The following is a 19,410-nucleotide window of genomic DNA, read 5'->3' as shown; positions in this document are numbered from 1 at the left end:
TACGGAGTTTCTAAAATATTCTTAGTTTTAGATATACTCCTACTGGTTAGTTGAAAGCATATTTCTTATTTCTTGAGCTATATTAACAGTCTTAGTAATAATAATTCGTTTTTCCAGCTAAGTAAAGTTGATCTCCATGTCAACGTGGCAAAACAGTGTCACAGATCAATGAAGCGACCTGGATGGGACCAACTCAATCCCATCCCAATCCACCGGGAGCTTTCATTCATCGTCCAGTCCCGATCCAATCCTACCAGTACCAGAGCTTTTTCCTCATCCATATCTGCGTCGACCAGGGAATTCCCGTGGCCGGTGGGGCCGGCCGCGACGCCATGTGTCGCCGCGCTGCCGCCTGGGTCACCCAAGTGTGCGGGTGGGTGGCCGCCACACGCTCGCCGCGCCCGCGTGCGTGTGCTCGCCTCCCTCCCTCCATCCCCACTCCCCCAGGCAGCCGTCCCCTGCACTGCACCTGCCCGCGCGCATCCGGCCACCCTCCATCCCCGGTCGTCAGCCACCCCAGCCGGCCGCCGCGGATCGCCTGGCTGGGGATCAAGATCCGCCGAGGCCGAGGTACCCGAGCCGCAAAGATCGTTTCTTGTCTTGATCTGAATTTGGGTGGGCGTGGGGGACCAAAGCTTGGTTCGGTTCTTTGTGCGGGCATGGCTCAGTGGGTACGGAGCAGGAAGGGTAGTAGAAACTGGGTTAGTTTCAAATGGATTCATTGCGAAAGCTGGTGCTTTGATATGGGTGTTGGATTGGTTGCGCGGTTCTTAGTTTAGCTGCTGCGGAAGGAGAGAAAGACGACGGTTTCTTGAGGAGGGTTTTAGGGAGAAGGGGTCTGTTTGGTGTGTTACAGGGTTGCTTTGGTATGCTTTGAAGTGTCTGTATTGGATTCTTTGTGTGGATTGAATTCGGATAAAGTTAGTAGGATTGGATTGGCTTCAGCTTGGTGATGGATTGCATGAGCAGCTCATGGTTTTTGGTTGTTGCTGCAAAAGAAAGAGTAGATTGATTGATTTGTCTTCTACTGTCCTGAGGATTCTTTCTGTTGTTGGATCGGTAAAGTTGGCCGTATTTGATAGGTTATTGGAGCAATTGGTAGTAATACTAGCAATTAGCAATTGAGTTCTTGATGCAGTTTCAGATGGATTTTTGTGTTGTCGGTCTGATCCTTTGTCCCAAGCCCACACATAAACTTTATTTCTTGATGTGGTTATGTGCGGCTCATATAATTATTTGAGACATACAGTGCTTTTGGTTCATATTTCTTTTCTTAGGGGGTTAAAAGTTTAGTTCTTTGTGGTATTGTGAGCAATTGATAATGCCGTGGTATAGCTTCCCATCAAACCCCAGAGTTTTTAAGTGGATTGAATTTGGTGCTCTGATAGCTTGCAGCCTGTATTCGCTGGCCTTTTTATTGCACTTAGTTTCATCTTTTTAGTGCTTAAATATCCATTTATGATGCAGGAACATTAATCTGGGAATGGTGGCTGACACAGAAAGCTCAGATTCGCTACCTGGAAGTTCAAATGCTGCTGCTGAGACGCCTGTTCATGGGTTAGCCTCTAATTATAGGATAAGTAATACTTATTTCATAGCAGTAATCCTTGTTCTTTTTACAGTATGGCTGATTAGTCTAAAACGCACGTGACCGTATTTGTTCCTGTTTTAGATCATCTCCCGGCTCTAGTTGCATGTATCTTTCTGAAATTATGAATTTTGCTGTAGTGTCTAAAGTATATAGCTACAAAGGCATAGAAGAAAATGATCATGAACTACCATGAAGATGAACCTAAGTGCATTTACTACTGCATCAGCTGTTAGTCAACTACTTATCTTGGGCGATTGTTGTAGAGAAAAACACTTGCATACAAAATATTAATGTCCATCAGATACTTACAATATCCTCACATTCTTCATTTGATCTACTGCAAGGTACACTGATTAAAATGAGAATTGTTCATTCATGCACAATATAAGCTACACTGATCTGTGAATAGATGTTTCAAAGGCAAAAAAAAGTATTTATGGTTAAATCTTGCATTCCTGTTCTACCTTCTAGTTTGACTTAGTTCTCTTCTTCACCTATTAAAGTTCTTTGGCTAGTCGCTCTGCTGCTTGCCATTTTCCATGTCAGATGGAGTTGTTTGTTTTTATAGCTTCATAAGTGAGCAGGCTCATCTGGTCCCATAGGCTTGTCACTCTCACCTGAATGCACATAAAAGCTAGACTAGTTAATGATTTAAGGTGTTTGAACTCACAGGAAGTTGTGTGTTTTATTTTTCTGCCTAGATTTTGTGATCCTTTTATCTGAAGTCACAACAAAATTTGATAGGGAAAGTTCCCTACATATAAAGAATAACTCACATGTATATTAAAGTGACCAGAAGAAATGTCATAGAACTAAAGAGTAAAGACTGTGCAGGAGTAGGACAAGATCTGTGCAGATGGGTTCCTGCTCCTTTAATCCTGTAGTAGGACCTCTAAGCTCTGGGACAGAGTCATAAAACAGGTTTACAGTTTAGCACCTCTAGTGAAATTTATAGGTCACTATTTGCCCCATTAGAATGAGATCTATATATGATAGTAGTTGTTGTCAGAATGCTATTGTTTTAAATCTCAATCAAGTTGGAAAATCAAAGAAACAAGTGTCAGTTTACAATTTTATATGATACTGACACTAAGAATATGTTTTGTTCGAAGTTGATATTCAGAGATCTCTTGGAGTTCAGATTTACCTAGTCTCTTAACTGATAATAACTCTAAATTGCCTATTTTTATATTTCAGCATTGGAATTATTCTGAAATATAATCCTGTCCATTCTTTTCTCATACTTATTTGCTCTAGTGTAGTAGTTAACCCCCTCACTCAGCCTACCCATTTTTATTGCTGCTGCACTTTTTCCCCTGTTTCCTGAAAAAAATTCTGCTCCAGGTCTCTTGATCAAAGATCTCAGGAAAAGACTCCAAAGAAAACTCATAAAGCTGAACGAGAGAAGCTCAAGCGTGATCAGTTAAATGAACTTTTTCTTGAGCTCGGCAGTATGCTAGGTTGGTACAGTATGCTACGTTATAGAATTAATTTACTCTCTTGAGAATATATCAGCATCAGCACTTAGATTCCATCATTCTGTTCTCCATTTGAGCCAGGATACATGCACTTTCAGTGAGGACTGTAATTATAAATTAAATTAGCTTATATTCTTCTTTCAAGAACCCATGTGCATAGTATATCTGCACCATTTGGTATATCAATGTGTCACCTTAGAGAACTCATGTCATTTTCCATTCCTGTCTAAAAGGTCCACTGACCCCATGTGAACATCTTGAGTGCTCCACCCCATGTTAATGTTACTCTGAGAACAAAATATTAAAGCCAGAAGTTGTCATCAACTTGTAATTTAGCCCCTACAAGTTTCCTTTTATTGATTCTGAAAACTATTTGCAATCCTTTGCTTCTGTTGTTTTCATTCTCCTTTTTCTATGGATAATCATACTATTGCGTCTTGAATAAGCCATGCCATTAAGGATATCCTTGTGTCGTCTTATACATCAGCATGCTAGCACCATCTGTACTGAGTACTTTTGTGATTGTTGCCATGCAAAGAACTGCTAATTTGGCTGCCAAAGTGCTACTTCTAAATTTTCTACTGCGGCACTTCTAAATTTGCTACTGCTTCAAAGTTAATGTATGTTTAATCTATTAATGTTATGCCGTGCTTTTGAATGGAACACCACTGTGGATAATCCTTGCTGATGTACCATGTGCTCGTGTATTCTGATGGGAGTGCCATCTGCTGAACTGCATACTTATGATGAAAATTGGTGCTTTCTGCTTTGCATCATGTGCCATAAAATATGATTGCATAATATCATGTCTTCCTGTTGCTTGCAGAACATTGCCTTTATTTTACAGTTCTCTGTGTTAGGGTTGTTGGTTTGGCTACAAATAACTAAGGCACATATCAACATAGTTCTGCTATTGCAGATCTTGATCGACAAAATACAGGAAAAGCCACGGTATTAGGTGATGCTGCGCGAGTACTGCGAGATCTGGTTACTCAAGTAGAATCTCTTAGAAAGGAACAATCTGCTCTTCTATCGGAACAACAATATGTGAGTTTCTGAATTCAAGCACTTTATATTCTTGATGAAAATTTTTGAAATGCTATATGCTGCATGAATTCTTGTGTTTGTCAAAGGATGGAGACAAATTATAGACCGAAAGGAAAAAGGGGTTTATTGCACACTTTTTAAAACCAATATTTTACAGTTATTACTTTCCTTGTTGAGAAGGATAAAAACATCTAGCTTGAGTCGTTCCTCTAAAAGTAGGACATATTATCTTTTGTGAGTCCAGCAAATGATTCATTGAAACTAACTGGAGATGCGAAACTGACTGACATATTCAATAGATTTTAGTTAACTATTCATCATTCTCATTTGAGGCTACTACACTAATTGCACCGCTTGTTTGATGTAACACTTTGGTAGATGTTTCAGATTACTATCTGTATTGCACCTGTTAAGCCTAAAGTATACTGATTGACAGGTCAGTTCAGAGAAGAACGAGCTGCAAGAGGAGAATGCTACACTCAAATCCCAAATATCAGAACTAGCAAACGATCTCTGTGCAAGGATGGGGAGTAGCAGTCTCAGTCTAAGCAGTCCTGGGATGTCACATCCAGTGGCGAACGCTACAAGTCCTGATTTGGCGACTCACCCCATGCCACATCACATGTGGGGCAACATTCCTAATTTAAGCTCTGTAGCCATGGCGCATCAAACGACTACAGTATCACCAGTGCACAGTCAGCATCACTCTGCCAATGATGTTGAAGTTTATGCACCGCCGCCTCAGGAGCTGCAGCTCTTTCCAGGGACATCCTCATCACCAGAGCATGAATGTTCAGGCATCAGAAGCGCAGCAACCAACTCTTCAAGCCTGACAGATTCTTTGCCAGGGCAGCTTTGCTTAAGCCTTACACAATCATCTCAAGAAGAAAGCAGCAGCGGTGTGTTGGGCAGAAGAAAAGAACGGTGAAATGCTTAGCAGATTGCTGATGCTGGAATCAGTATTTGGTGGTAGTGATTGCCCTGTAAATACTGAGAATCCCCTCCCTTCACTGATTCAGAACTAATGTTATAGGTGCCCTGTACTGAACTGTGACTCTGTAGCGCTTGTTCTACAAACTCAGTCTGCCTTTAGTTCTGATGCTGATCAAACTGATTCAGGAATGTTATAGTTACTCTGTACTGAACTGTGGCCAGCGCTTGTTCTGCAAATTCCCAGCCATATTTGGCGGGCCAGCTCATATATGTGCTCGGAAATAGTTGATTCAACAGCATTATTGTGCTATGTTATATGTTGTCAAGAAATATCTGCTTTATTTTTGTTCAAAAAGACAATTAGAAAGATCTAAAATGTTAGAGCGCTTGGTAACTCCAAGTATAATTCAGGGGGCGAAACCAAAGCACATGCGATGATTTTTTTTACTTGACAAAATGGATAGTGCATACCTGCCAAATAATAGGCTGTTGCTAACTGGGCTGTGCTCTTTTAATTAAATAAGCTTGGGCCAGTACAACTAGTAAATTCAAAGCCCATACGCCCTCGGCCCTTCATTATTCTAGTTCTAGTTTAGAAAAACGAGTATAGTTCTCTTTAGAGTATCACATAGAACTATACTTACTCTAATCTAAGCCAAAAAACGAGTGTATGGACATACAAAAGTTGGTGTACCAATACGAGAGTAGCTAGCTACACGCGCACAAAATAAAAAACTACAATGACCAAACTACTAATACATATTTTCTACAAGAAATTTCTATCACATTTATTGCTCCAACAATTTTTTGTCTAATCTAACTAAATTTTGTTACTAACTTTTCTAACTTACTGTTTCGAACTAAATTTTGGAAAAAGAAAACCCCGCTAAACGTACTCGGTGAGCCCTGAAGCGAAGTGGCCCTTCTTCCACAGAGCCTCTCTCTCCGCATGCTTCGTTGTCGGCTCCAGCGGCGCGCGGTCAACGCCAACCTCGCCGGCTATCTGGCGCAGCCGCCGCGGTCAGCGTCGTTGACCACCGACACGCCCCCACACATGTTCAGCGTGTGCAAGCTCGTCTAGCGCTGCCCCCCACTCTCTCTCTCAGTGATGAACTGATGATGCATGCTTCCGCGTCTTATCTTCTGCAACGTGATAACATGTGGGTTAGGTAACAAATCATATGCTCATCTTCTTCGATCCGCACCCGATCTCCTCGCATATAAATCCTCGTGCTCCGCGTTTCCATCTCGATCGCAACCGGACCACCACGCACACCACCATGGCTTCCCTGCGGTGCAGCCTCCTCCTAGCTCCCGTCCTCCTCCTCCCCATGCTGGCGGTGGGGTCACTCGCTGCCGGCCCGGGCAACATCGCCGTGTTCTGGGGCCGGAACAAGGACGAGGGCACGCTGCGGGAGGCCTGCGACACTGGCACCTACAACACCGTCCTCATCTCCTTCCTCACCGGCTTCGGCGGGCACGTCGCCCCCTCGCTCGACCTCTCCGGCCACCCGCTCGCCGGCGTCGGCGACGACGTCAAGCACTGCCAGTCCAAGGGCATCCTCGTCCTCGTCTCCATCGGCGGGCCCGCCGGCGGCGCCAACTACTCCCTCCCTTCCCATCAGTCGGCCGCGGACCTCGCCGACCACCTCTGGGACGCCTACCTCGGCGGCTCCCGCGCCGGCGTGCTCCGCCCCTTCGGCGACGCGGCGCTCGACGGCGTCGACTTCTACGTCGACCATGGCGGCGCCGCCGCCGCCGACCACTACGCTGATCTCGCCAGGCGCCTCCACGGCAGGAGCCGCGGCGGCTACCGCGGCGCGACGCTGACGGCGACGGTGCGGTGCGCGTACCCGGACCCGGACCTGACGGCGGCGCTGGCGACGGGTCTGTTCAGCCGCATCCACGTCCGGCTCTACGGCGGCGACCTGAAGTGCGAGTGGGGCCAGTTCGATTCGTGGAACAAGTGGGCGGCGGCGTACCCGGGGAGCCGGGTGTTCGTCGGCGTCGTGGCGTCGCCAGAGGCGGACAAGGACGCGTACCTGTTCCAGAAGGACCTCTACTACGGCATCCTGCAGTTCGCACAGAAGGTGCCCAACTATGGAGGGCTCATGATCTGGGACAGGTACTACGACAAGATGAACCACTACATCAGCAGCAGCTAAATTATTAAACCTTCGGTCCACATGGAGCTTAATGTTAAAAGTTTGTTATCCGCATATAAAAATGGAGGAACTCGTGTTATAAGATCGGACACTGAGAGAGATTGTCTTTGATGTAATAAAGAAGAGAGACTCCATCTGCATTATATGTTCAGAGTTTTCTTTGGTTAATTGTGCGAGAGGCGAGCGAGAGGACGAGTTCGGTGTTTTATTTTAAGTCAAAGAGGGGTATTATAGCCTCCATTATTAATTACTACGCAGAAATACCCGTACGTTGCTATGGGTCCTTACTTCCTCTCACGTTATTATTCGATTATTCCAATATGTTGGCTTCGCTTTACAATATGTTGGTGCGTTATCCCCAGTAGTCTTCTCTTTGCAAGTATAGTAGTAGAAGACATTTGTGGGTGGTTTGATGTCATCTGTTTATTATGTGGGACCCACATATGGAAATAAAAAAATTCACCGCTTAACCTCCGCTCTATCCATTCATTCGATTTCCCTCGTACTCATCGTCATCCAACCAGTTGTTGCATCTTCGTCCATCGGCACCACCCGCAGCTTGCCCCATGCCATTGCCCAGGCATTGCGCATCTTGCCGTCCTCGCCGTCACCTAGGCAAGCACTCGTCCTCCCCGTGCCTAGCCTCATTCCCGCTTCGAGCGCTAGGCCACAACGCCTCTGGCCACCATGAGCAGGAGTGCGTCCTCCTCTTCTTTCGTTTCCATCCGCCTTCCTTCTATAATCCACTTCAAATCGTTCCAATCAAGTGCAAAATCGAGCCTTCAATTGCTTGATGCCCCTCTCCCTAGCGCCATGCCCTCGATGGCACATGGCTCTACTTGGTTGACTGCAAGGAGACACTTGGCTCCTTGTTTTCTTTCCCTTCCTCCTCTCTCCTTCACACCTAAGGTCCAGGTGGCGGGTAGAGTGTGCAGCTCGAGGGAGCAGCGCTAGCGCGAGTGGCAGTAGTGCGTGGTGAGCGCGGGGAGGATTGGCCACGTAAGTGACGGAGCGGTGGCGTGCGTCCCGCGCTGCCGCCGGCGAGTGCGCTGTGGACAAAAAAACAGGAGTAAAGTTTGGACTTTGGGTCAATTGCAGTAAAGTTTGGGGACCTTTTCGCAAAATCATCAAGAACTATTCCAGGGACTGCGGGTTGATTATGAAAAAGTTGAGAATTTTTTTTGACAAAACTGCGACGGTCGAAAGAAACTGCTGCACTTTAATATTAGATAGAGATTACAGAAGATAAGTATTTAATGGCGTGTGTGCGTGCTACTATAGGTTTAGTGGTAATACCCAACAATGATACAATGAAAATGACTGAACGAGATGGTTCCCAGCACTATCCCAAGCTTCAGGATCAGCAACAGTACTGCAACAGCAAGAATCTGCTTCCGACCTGCTTCTGATTATCACAACATAAGCTTGTGCATGCGCACATGCAGTTGACCGTGTATGAAGTCAGCTGGCATGGCTGCGAATTTCTTTAGTGTTGCACGCTCACGTCCTGTCTCCTCATGGGTCTCGACCTCGACTCTCGAGCAAAAACTCAACCAAGTAGATCCGATCCTCGCGACAAGAGTCATGCACAGTAGTAAACATGTACCGCTGGACAGTGTAGCAGCCCAGCAGGAGCCAGGGAGTGTGGGCTGATTTACAGATTTAGAAGCAGTTTGACAGGAGGGGCTAAACTTTAGTAGGATCACATCGAATATTTGAATGCTAATTAGAAGGATTAAATATGAGGTAATTACAAAACTAATTGCACAGATGGAGTCTAATTCGCGAGACGAATTTATTAAGGCTAATTAATCCATCATTAGCAAATGGTTACTGTAGCACCACATTGTCAAATCATGGACTAATTAGGCTTAATAGATTCATCTCGCGAATTAGACTCCATCTGTGCAATTAGTTTTATAATTAGACTATATTTAATACTCTTAAGTAGGAGCCAAACATTCGATGCGACATGTGCTAAAGTTTAGCACGGTGTTCCCGAACACCCCCTTAGGCCGATTGCAATTCCCTCCATCCTAAAATATAGCTACGTTTAGAATTTTTCAAAGTTAATTATTTTTTTCAATTATGATATGAATAACGAAATAATCATAGAGATTAATAATATAAAAATGATGTTAGTAATATTTTTTCTTTTTGAAATAAATTACTTTTCGAGATATTGTTGGTCAAAGTAAAAAAAGTTTAACTTTGGAAAAACCTAAACATAGCTATACTCACCTCAAGTCAAAGTAAAAAAAAAGATTTAACTTGAAATGCTTTGTTCACTCTGCTGTCAAAGTGTTCACTCTGCACAGTCTGCACGAAGGTTGAAAGACCGGCAAAATGGGAGGAAAGATACGTGGGGAAGCAGAGAGCACAAGGGTCAGGAGAATTGTTTTTTGATTAGTTGCCTGCAGCCTGCTTTGGAATTGCTATTAACATTATCCAGGTCACATGCAAGAACCCTAAAGAGTATGGATCCCGTAAACTTAATAGTCATTTTTGCGGGTCTTATCGATCAGTCATTTCTGCGGAGTATATGTCTCAAAAGTTACTATTAAAGCGTTGGTGGTACGGGCATAATTGGAATGGGCCATGAAATTCAATGGCAGCATGTACTTTCTCCCAGATCACACAAAAGTTGGTCGACTCCGAGGAGAAATGCATGATGAAACGGCAAAAAGGTAATGATAGGCCACGCATATGTGAAATCTCAGTAAACATGTTTACCTCTTGTTTAGTTGGTCAAATTGGGAGGTGACAAATTACTGTGCTGGCACTGTAGCACAGTGTAGCATTTCGTTTGTATTTGTGAATTATTGTCCAAACATTGACTAATTAGGCTCAAAAGATTCGTCTCGCAAAGTACAACAAAACTGTGCAATTAGTTTTTAATTTCATCTACATTTAGTACTTCATGCATGTACCGCAAATTTGATGTGATGGGGAATCTTTTTTTTGCATAGTGCCAAAGTTAGGAGTTGGGGGTGAAGTAAACAAGGGCTCACTTTTTCAGGGGTATCACCACTACCTCTGGTTTCTAGCCTGTATGAGCATCATTTGGCCTCACTCTAGTTCGCCCATGAGATTTCGGAGAAAGCCAAATGGAGGCTCACTTTCAGAAACCAGTACTTTTTGATTTGTCAGGTAGGAAGGCGGTCAGGTTTATTCACATGGATCAAAGCAGATTTTTCAATGCACTACAAGAAAGCATTTGGGCTGGCGGCTAGAACACATTTGTGCTATCAGGTATCGCACCCGCAAGCAACCTTGAGCCAGCATAAATACCGTTTGTGCTGGCGGGCGTTCGCCAACACAGACCGCTCTCTGCTGGCGGGCGACATTAGCCACCCGCCAGAACAGATGGTTTCTGTGCTGGCGGGTACTTATGCTGCTTGTCAGGAATATTTTCCCATTCAATATATTATTTTCCGTGAGTTATTTATAATTTTTATTTTTCGCCAGTTTTTAGCCAAACTGTCAAATTGAAACATGTATCTCCAACCATGTAACAACAAACTTAAATAATAAATAATTCACATTATTAAAAACTGCATTGTACATAATATATAATTCACATTATTAAAAATCTAACATTTGGAATAGAGCTTCTTTGCCACGCTAATATTAAAACTACTACGCCCATCTACGAAGATTTGTGCACTCGTCCGCCATCAACATGCCATCTTTATCAAAGAATGCTCCATCCTCATGACAAATCTCGCGTAGGATGAACCTCGCCATGTCCGTACAGATATTGTTAATTTGTTTGTCTTCGATCTTGTTATACTTATTGTCGATGGTAGGCATCTGCAGGTACACAGTAAATGAAGATTAGGATGTATTACCATTAGGAAATTAGCACATGGCAGTATATAAGAGACTTACGTCTTCAGGGTTTGTCCGGTACCTCCCATTATTTACCATTAGGAAATTTGGCTCACAAGGAACGACACTATGTTTAACAATGGTAAAAAACTTGTTTGCAGGTGCTATTTAGGGGGACACATTGGCTTCGGTTCTGGACATTGTTGCAGCACACTGATGATCAAAAGGAGGGGATCGTCAAGGCTTGCCAGTTTTTAGAGTCAAGAGCTATGTATTTTTTTTTCATCCCATGGACGGTCTTTCACTCTACGTATTGGTTAATAATGTTAAACCCAGTGTGATGTGAACTCTAGTATGTCTGTAATAATCGCGATCTGATGCCCCTCTCATGAGGGTCTGAAGCCGGAACTTCTCCATTATCTTAATTAGAAAAAGGTCGGGAAGCTATTGTTATTGTACTTCTGGCAGTACTCGAAGCACGTCGTCTCATCGCACGGCACGATGGCGTGGCAGTGGTCTGACGGCACACCCAAATGAACATACAAATCATTGTCATGAGCGGCATACGTCATTGAAACCTAAATGAGCATACATATCATTGTCATCAGAGCATTACCTGCGGCGCGACAAGATGAGAAGAAGGCCATGGCCATCCCCATGAGAAGCGCTAGGGACGGGGAGCTATAGCTAGTAGTGCCCTTCTTGACAAGCGCCATGGGGATCGATGTGTTTGGGTCTGTCTAGTTCCAGTACGTGCTGTTGTTCATGGCTAATAACCTTGGACCGTGGGGTATATAATGGTGCAAGGGAGGCATGAAAACGAAGAAGCAGATCGTGATTTGGCCATCTTAGGATGCAAATTGGATGTCACTTATTTGTTGCCACTTTTTCCAAGATTGAGTTTCGGCAGCTACTTTTATGGAATTTTGGCCCCTAACGAAAAAAGATTTTATGTTTGGACCGGCCAGTAACTGAGCTTTACATTGCTAATAACTTTGTGGTACTGGGCATTAAAGGAATGGGCTGAAACATAATTTATACCAGGCCGTATTCGGCTAAAAGAAAACTAGCTAGCAGGCTTGTTTATAATGGGCCTGGCCCAGCTACCCAGCTATATAGTTTTTAAGGATATTTGCACAAATAAAGAAAAATGCAGCGTTAATAAATCATATGTTTTCATAGGACAAATATGCTATCCAGACTACTCCAGTCTACTGAATCTGCCAGCACACATATATGCTGTTCATGCATCCGGCACTCGGCAGCAGCAGTTGGGGTAGTACTGGCCCGGCGTGCAGAACGTCTGGAAGTTCTTGTAGTTGTTCTTCTGGCAGTAGTTGCTGCACGTCTCGCCCGAGCACGGGAAGATCGCGTGGCAGTAGTCTGTCACCAAATAATCGCTGTTATTATTAGCAGTGCACGCAGGACAAAAGAATTAGTAATAACCTGCTGCATGAACTGCACAGTATTAATTACCTGCTGCTTTGCAAGGTAAGATGACCATGGCCACGAGGAGAGCTGCGAGCAGAACAAGACCTGTGCCCTGCTTCTTGACATGTGCCATGGTTGGGATCGAGTGTGTGGTATGGAGTATGGGCTGTGGAGAAGAAGCTAGCTCTCTCGTTATTCTGCTTAATTGGATCTTGCTAGATGTGTTGTTGATCGATGCTTTGCTCCTTCAGTTCTGAGGCCAAGCAAGCAGGCTAATTTTATAGAGGCACAGGGGAGGTACGAAATCGAACCAGATGTCTCGTTTACTATGACACCTTCTTAACCTTCCATGAGAAGTAAATCGATACCTTAACCCCATATATGTTCGGATGTGATTTATTTTTTTATCACGGGCTTTTGCTTATTTTTTTAGAGTCAAATTTGTCTGCCGAAAGCAGAGATAGATTTGATGTATAGTATTATAATGAAAAGATCCAAGTATATTATATCTTGAACATAGAGTACATGCCAAGATTATTAATTCTTGTGATGCTCCCTAGTCTAGACGACTAAAAAGCCCATACATAGCTAGAGCAGCGAGGCACACGATCGAGTTGATGGCTGCCCAGCAAAAGCTAAGAGCAACCCGTCGCCGCCGTCCGCCGCCGCCGCCGCCGCCACTATTTATTCCATGGCCGCCGGCGGGGGTGAGAAAGCGAAGGTGCAGCAGCACTGGTGAGGTGTGACATGGTTTTCGCATGTGCCGCGAAAATATCTGTACCCTTGCTTCATGGCCTCGCGGGCGCACGTACATGACATGGCACTCAAGCTTGTCCCTCTTCTCCTGGCATCGTCGCACAGGATGGCACAACACGACTCGGCTGCCGGCAAGATCTCAAGATTATATTATAGCAGTTTTAACATATCATTATATTGTATTATATACGCGTGCGTGCATGATGCGTACCTTCTCCGCTGCAGGAGAGAGCGCAAGACGTGATCATGACTAAGAGCAATGCGAATAGCAGCAGCTGCTGCTGTGTCCATCATCTTCGACGGAGCCGCGCCATGGCGATCTCGATCAGTCGGAGAAGAAGAAGAAGAAGCTAACAGCAACGAGCTAGCCTCTCCTGTATCCATCTTGCCTGCCACATCCCATCAAGTATCACTATACATTCTTTGGCTCCCAGATTTGAATGAAATACATATGATATCCGATAGAATAGATTTTGGATGCATTATAAATATCACAATGCGAATTGAATGAAATATGATGATATCCTGTAGAATAGATTGAGCCAAATTAATAAATATGACACTATCTTCTATTATCTCTCCCATGTATCATCTACGTATTCACCTCAATCTCTTTATTTCTTGGGTGTGGTATGCTACTTCCAATGGTTCGATATCTCTCGTCTGGTCATGAATGCCTCCTCTGCCTAATTAATGATTTGGCATCCCAATTCTGAGATTGCTTTCAAAAGCCAGTAGCACTACAGCGAACTTGAAAGTGTTACTAGAGTTGCTCTTGGACTACAGATGAAAACCAGTTGCTAGAGCTGACAGAGAAATGGCCTACAGTACTGCTGATCACCTCAACTTGCAGCGGTGGCATTTGGATTGCGCATGGCAATCTCTCAGCAGTGTCGTTCTTTCTGTAGGTAGGTACCTGCCTGTAACAGCTTCATTGTGCTTTCCACTTCTGGCAATATGTTGACCAATCGGCAAGCACACTGCAACAATGAACGAACAAAAATTAAGTTCCATATTTGCATGCATGATTTTTAGATAAAGGAATAGTTCAATATTCCGGCCTCTACATTATAGGGTGAAATATCCAGCCGTTATTACAAAACAACCATGCATGATCTAAAAAAGATTGGATAAAGTAAATAACTTATATGCATAGCCTATTACTAAATAACCATCCATTCCTTACAAAGATCTCTATAGTTGTGGTCTTCGAAGATATATGCATGCATGATAACAAGATAGTATTCTTTTCTGTAAAGATACTGAAACACATGTGCCCTTGTCGACATGTGCCATGCTGACCAAGCACAGCTAGGCCCTGTTTGGAACCACGACTGTGAGAAGCGCTTCTCAGATAAGCTATATAAATATTAAAATATCGCTTATTTGAGAAGCGGGTTTGAACTAGCTTCTGCGTTTTAGTACAAATGGAGGTGGTCGGGAGAAGCGCCGCAAAAAAAGCTGCAAAAAAATACGTCGTTTGGCTTCTAGCTTCAGCTTATTTTGGCCATAAGTTGAATTTAAGCTGTTCCAAATAGGTCCTAGTTTGGTGTGGACTGTGGAGAAGAAGCTAACTTTTCTCCTTGTGTGTTGTTAATCGTGCTTTGCTCCTTCAGTTATTAGGCCAGGCAGGTTAATTTTATAGAGGCACAAGGGATGCACTGAAATCAAACCAGGAATCGATCTCTTGTGTGTTTACTTTGATACCTTCTTAACCTTCCGTGAGAAGTAAGTCGATACCTTAACCCATATGTTTGGATGTGATTTATTTATTACGGACTTCTGCTTTTTTTTTTTAACAGAGCCAAATTTTGCTGCCGAAAGAAGAGAGTTGATGTATTACATATATTATATAATGGAATGAGCTGCAGCAGCATCCGTTTAGATTTCAAAACGTATACTGTCTGGGAAGATGAAAGGTGCTACTATTTTTGGGCCGGTGAGCACCCATTTTTCAATCCAGGCAAGGCTTATGGATCTACCTGCCATATTTTTCCTTTTCTCTCGAATACGCAGGAGGGCTATGTATCATTGTATTAAGGAGAATAAATTAGTTGATTACAGAGCACGCAAGCGTGCAGTTCCATCAGTGGATTACTCACAAAATAGACGACCGAGTTTGCGTGCCCCGGCGACAACCCAAAGCACTACAGGCATGTTCTTCTACTGGGCCAACAAAATTACAAAACATTCAAGTGCGCTGTGCCAGCCAGCTTTCCATTTTTTCTGTCAACCCCTTATGCAAGAAGAACCAAACGTAAAAAGCTCCTGGGAACGAACACTAAGAATAAAATTGCAAATTTATGAGAAGAGGACAAGTATATTATATCCCTTGAACATATTGTGGAGTATATGCCAACTTTAACAGATTATTCTTCTGCTCCCTAGTCTAGACGACTAAAGAGCCCATAAATAGCTAGCTAGCTAGAGGCTAGAGCGAGGCACACGATCGAGTTGATGGCTGCCGAGCAAGCCAAGAGCAACCCATCGCTGTTGTCAGCCGCCATCCGCTGCCACCGCCCGCCGCTACATATATATACCCAAAGATTTAGCTCTGGATATGAATGTTTGGAAAATAGCTATTCATGTGCCTGAACCCTCATTTGTGGTTCTTGTTGGGTTTCAACTCTAGCCTACCCCAACTTGCTTTGAACTGAAAGGCTATGTTGCTGCTGCTGCTGCTTTTTTTTTTAAACGATTGTTGTTGCTGCTACTAATTCCTCTATCAAATGGCCACAGGCTTCGCTTATTGACGTAATGACATGTTCGACACAGACTTTTTGACTTCAAAGTTTAGAGTTTGTACACTGTTTTTTTCATCAGTCAATATAACAGCAAGTACTGGATACCATCATACTGCTGTGATATACTGATATTGACATATAAAGAATTTAATTTGTGCCTGCAATCAAGTCAGGATAGCAACAATCAAAATGTATAATAGCGTGGACTATTGAGGCTTGCTAGTGTCTAGTACTACTGAGGCAGAATAGGAAAGAATATGCACACAAATCGAAATGTTCACATACCAATGGTAACACAAACTTGTCACGGTAGAAAAATGGCACAAGGAGCCCCCAAAATGTGACATCAGTCCACATTGTTGCACCTGCACTAGTCTGCATACAGGCAAAGAATATCAGGCAACAGCAATACACATGCTCAGTATGTGAGTGTTCATTAGCAGGCAGAAGCTTTCTGTTGAGGTGATGGGAAGTATTTGAAGAAAAGTTGGTAAACAAGGCCTCCTCTCTTTCGTTTCCATCCACCTTCCTTCTATAATCCACTTCAAATCGTTCCAATCAAATGCAAAATCGAGCCTTCAATTGCTTGATGCCCCTCTCCCTAGCGCCATGCCCTCAATAGCACATGGTTCTACTTGGTTGACTGCAAGAAGAACTTGGCTCCTTGTTTTCTTTCCCTTCCTCCTCTCTCCTTCACACCTAAGGTCCAGGTGGTGGGTAGAGCGTGCAGCTCGAGGGAGCAGCGCTAGCGCGAGTGGCAGTAGTGCGTGGTGAGCGCGGGGAGGATTGGCCACGTAAGCGACGGAGCGGTGGCGCGCGTCCCGCGCTGCCGCCGGCGAGTGTGCTGTGTAGGCGGGACAAAAGAAGAGGAGCAAAGTTTGGACTTTGGGTCAATTGCAGTAAAGTTTGGGAACCTTTTCGTAAAATCATCAAGAACTATTCCAAGGACTGCGGGTTGATTATGAAAAAGTTGAATTTTTTTTTTGAAAAAACTGCGACGGTTGGAAGAAACTGCTGCACTTTAATATTAGGTAGAGATTACAGAAGATAAGTATTTAATGGCGTGTGTGCGTGCTACTATAGGTTTAGTGGTAATGCTCAACAATGATACAATGAAAATGACTGAACGAGATGGTTCCCAGCACTATCCCAAGCTTCAGGATCAGCAACAGTACTGCAACAGCAAGAATCTGCTTCCGACCTGCTTCTGATTATCACAACATAAGCTTGTGCATGCGCACATGCAGTTGACCGTGTATGACTGAAGCCAGCTGGCATGGCTACGAATTTCTTTAGTGTTGCACGCTCACGTCACGTCATGACTCTCGAGCAAAAACTCAACCAAGTAGATCCGATCCTCGCGACAAGAGTCATGCACAGTAGTAAACATGTACCGCTGGACAGTGTAGCAGCCCAGCAGGAGCCAAGGGAGTGTGGGCTGATTTACAGATTTAGAAGCTGTTTGGATAGGAGGAGCTAAACTTTAGCAGGATCCCATCGAATGTTTGAATGCTAATTAGAAGAACTAAATATGAGGTAATTATAAAACTAATTGCACAGATGGAGTCTAATTCGCGAGATGAATTTATTAAGGCTAATTAGTCCATCATTAGCAAATGGTTATTGTAGCACCACATTGTCAAATCATGGACTAATTAGGCTTAATAGATTCATCTCGCGAATTAGACTCCATCTGTGCAATTAGTTTTATAATTAGACTATATTTAATACTCTTAATTAGGAGCCAAACATTCGATGCGACATGTGCTAAAGTTTAGCACGGTGTTCCCAAACACCCCCTTAGGCCGATTGCAATTCCCTCCATCCTAAAATATAGCTACGTTTAGAATTTTTCAAAGTTAATTATTTTTTTCAATTATGATATGAATAACGAAATAATCATATAGATTAATAATATAAAAATGATGTTAGTAATATTTTTTTTGTTTTTGAAATAAATTACTTTTAGAGATATTGTTGGTCAAAGTAAAAAAAGTTTAACTTTGGAAAAACCTAAACATAGCTATACTCACCTCAAGTCAAAGTAAAAAAAAAGGTTTAACTTGAAATGCTTCTGCTGTCAAAGTGTTCACTCTGCACAGTCTGCACGAAGGTTGAAAGACCGGCAAAATGGGAGGAAAGATACGTGGGGAAGCAGAGAGCACAAGGGTCAGGAGAATTGTTTTTTGATTAGTTGCCTGCAGCCTGCTTTGGAATTGCTATTAACATTATCCAGGTCACATGCAAGAACCCTAAAGAGTATGGATCCCGTAAACTTAATAGTCATTTTTGCGGGTCTTATCGATCAGTCATTTCTGCGGAGTATATGTCTCAAAAGTTACTATTAAAGCGTGGTGGTACGGGCATAATTGGAATGGGCCATGAAATTCAATGGCAGCATGTACTTTCTCCCGATCACACAAAAGTTGGTCGACTCCGAGGAGAAATGCATGACGAAACGGCAAAAAGGTAATGATAGGCCACGCATATGTGAAATCTCAGTAAACATGTTTACCCTTTTCACTTTTTCAGGGGTATCACCACTACCTCTGGGTTCTAGCCGGTATGAGCATCATCTGGCCTCACTCTAGTTCGCCCATGAGATTTTGGAGAAAGCCAAATGGAGGCTCACTTTCAGAAACCAGTACTTTTTGATTTGTCAGGTTGGAAGGCGCGCGGTCAGGTTTGTTCACATGGATCAAAGCAGATTTTTCAATGCACTACAAAGAAAGCATTTGGGCTGGCGGCTAGAACACATTTGTGCTATCAGTTATCGCACCCGCCAGCAACCTTGAGCCAGCAGAAATACCGTTTGTGCTGGCGGGCGTTCGCCAACACAGACCGCTCTCTGCTGGCGGGCGACATTAGCCACCCGACAGAACAGATGGTTTCTTTGCTGACGGGTACTTATGCTGCTTGTCAGGAATATGTATTTTCCCATTCAATATATTATTTTCCGTGAAACGGTAAGCAATCGAAAAGGGTGTATAGGGTGGACGCGCAGCTCGTCGGCACGCCCGTCGCTGGTGGTGTTGGCGGACTGGTGGCAGCGGGTTGCAGGAACGCCATCAGAGCCACGGCAATGGCGACGAAGGAGACGGTTGGAGACGCCATTGCTGCTACCGGATTGATGCTGGCGATGGGCTGAGCTCTGTGAAGTGAAGTTTGATTGTCTGAACTTGTGAAGTGAACTCCTTTATATATATACCCATCGACCTTTTTACTGGGACTGAGCTTGGTCCTTGCCTTCTTTTCTTTTCTGAGTACAGTTGAGTAGAGCCACGTATCACACTCTTTCCCTGCAGGTTTCAGTCAGAACCGCGATTCAGTTCCAAACGCTGCTCATAGCTGCGTTCTTTTTCTCCACAAGAAGTCAAACCGCCATTCAGGCGGAGGCCAGACTGAATCGCTCCAACACAGCCCCCACCGGCCGG

At 43.8% G+C, this 19,410-nt stretch overlaps 2 protein-coding genes across 2 annotated transcripts; both read left to right on the top strand.

Annotated features, from left to right (window-relative positions):
* Positions 1–377: 377 nt before the first annotated feature.
* Positions 378–5,343, top strand: LOC117834015 (transcription factor BHLH062). The gene is made up of 5 exons (XM_034713625.2): positions 378–570; positions 1,468–1,557; positions 2,936–3,051; positions 3,989–4,116; positions 4,553–5,343. The coding sequence occupies exons 2-5, from the start codon at positions 1,484–1,486 to the stop codon at positions 5,042–5,044; spliced, it is 810 nt and encodes a 269-aa protein (XP_034569516.1). The 5' UTR covers positions 378–570; positions 1,468–1,483; the 3' UTR covers positions 5,045–5,343.
* Positions 5,344–6,149: 806 nt separating this feature from the next.
* On the top strand, positions 6,150–7,357 carry LOC117833574 (xylanase inhibitor protein 2). The gene has a single exon (XM_034713129.2). It carries the CDS (start codon positions 6,231–6,233, stop codon positions 7,212–7,214), a length of 984 nt encoding a protein of 327 aa, XP_034569020.1. The 5' UTR covers positions 6,150–6,230; the 3' UTR covers positions 7,215–7,357.
* Positions 7,358–19,410: the final 12,053 nt, after the last annotated feature.

The sequence above is a fragment of the Setaria viridis genome, chromosome 8, assembly GCF_005286985.2.
Source record: "Setaria viridis chromosome 8, Setaria_viridis_v4.0, whole genome shotgun sequence".
Taxonomy (NCBI): Eukaryota; Viridiplantae; Streptophyta; class Magnoliopsida; order Poales; family Poaceae; genus Setaria; species Setaria viridis.
This window is presented reverse-complemented; position numbering and strand designations above follow the sequence as displayed.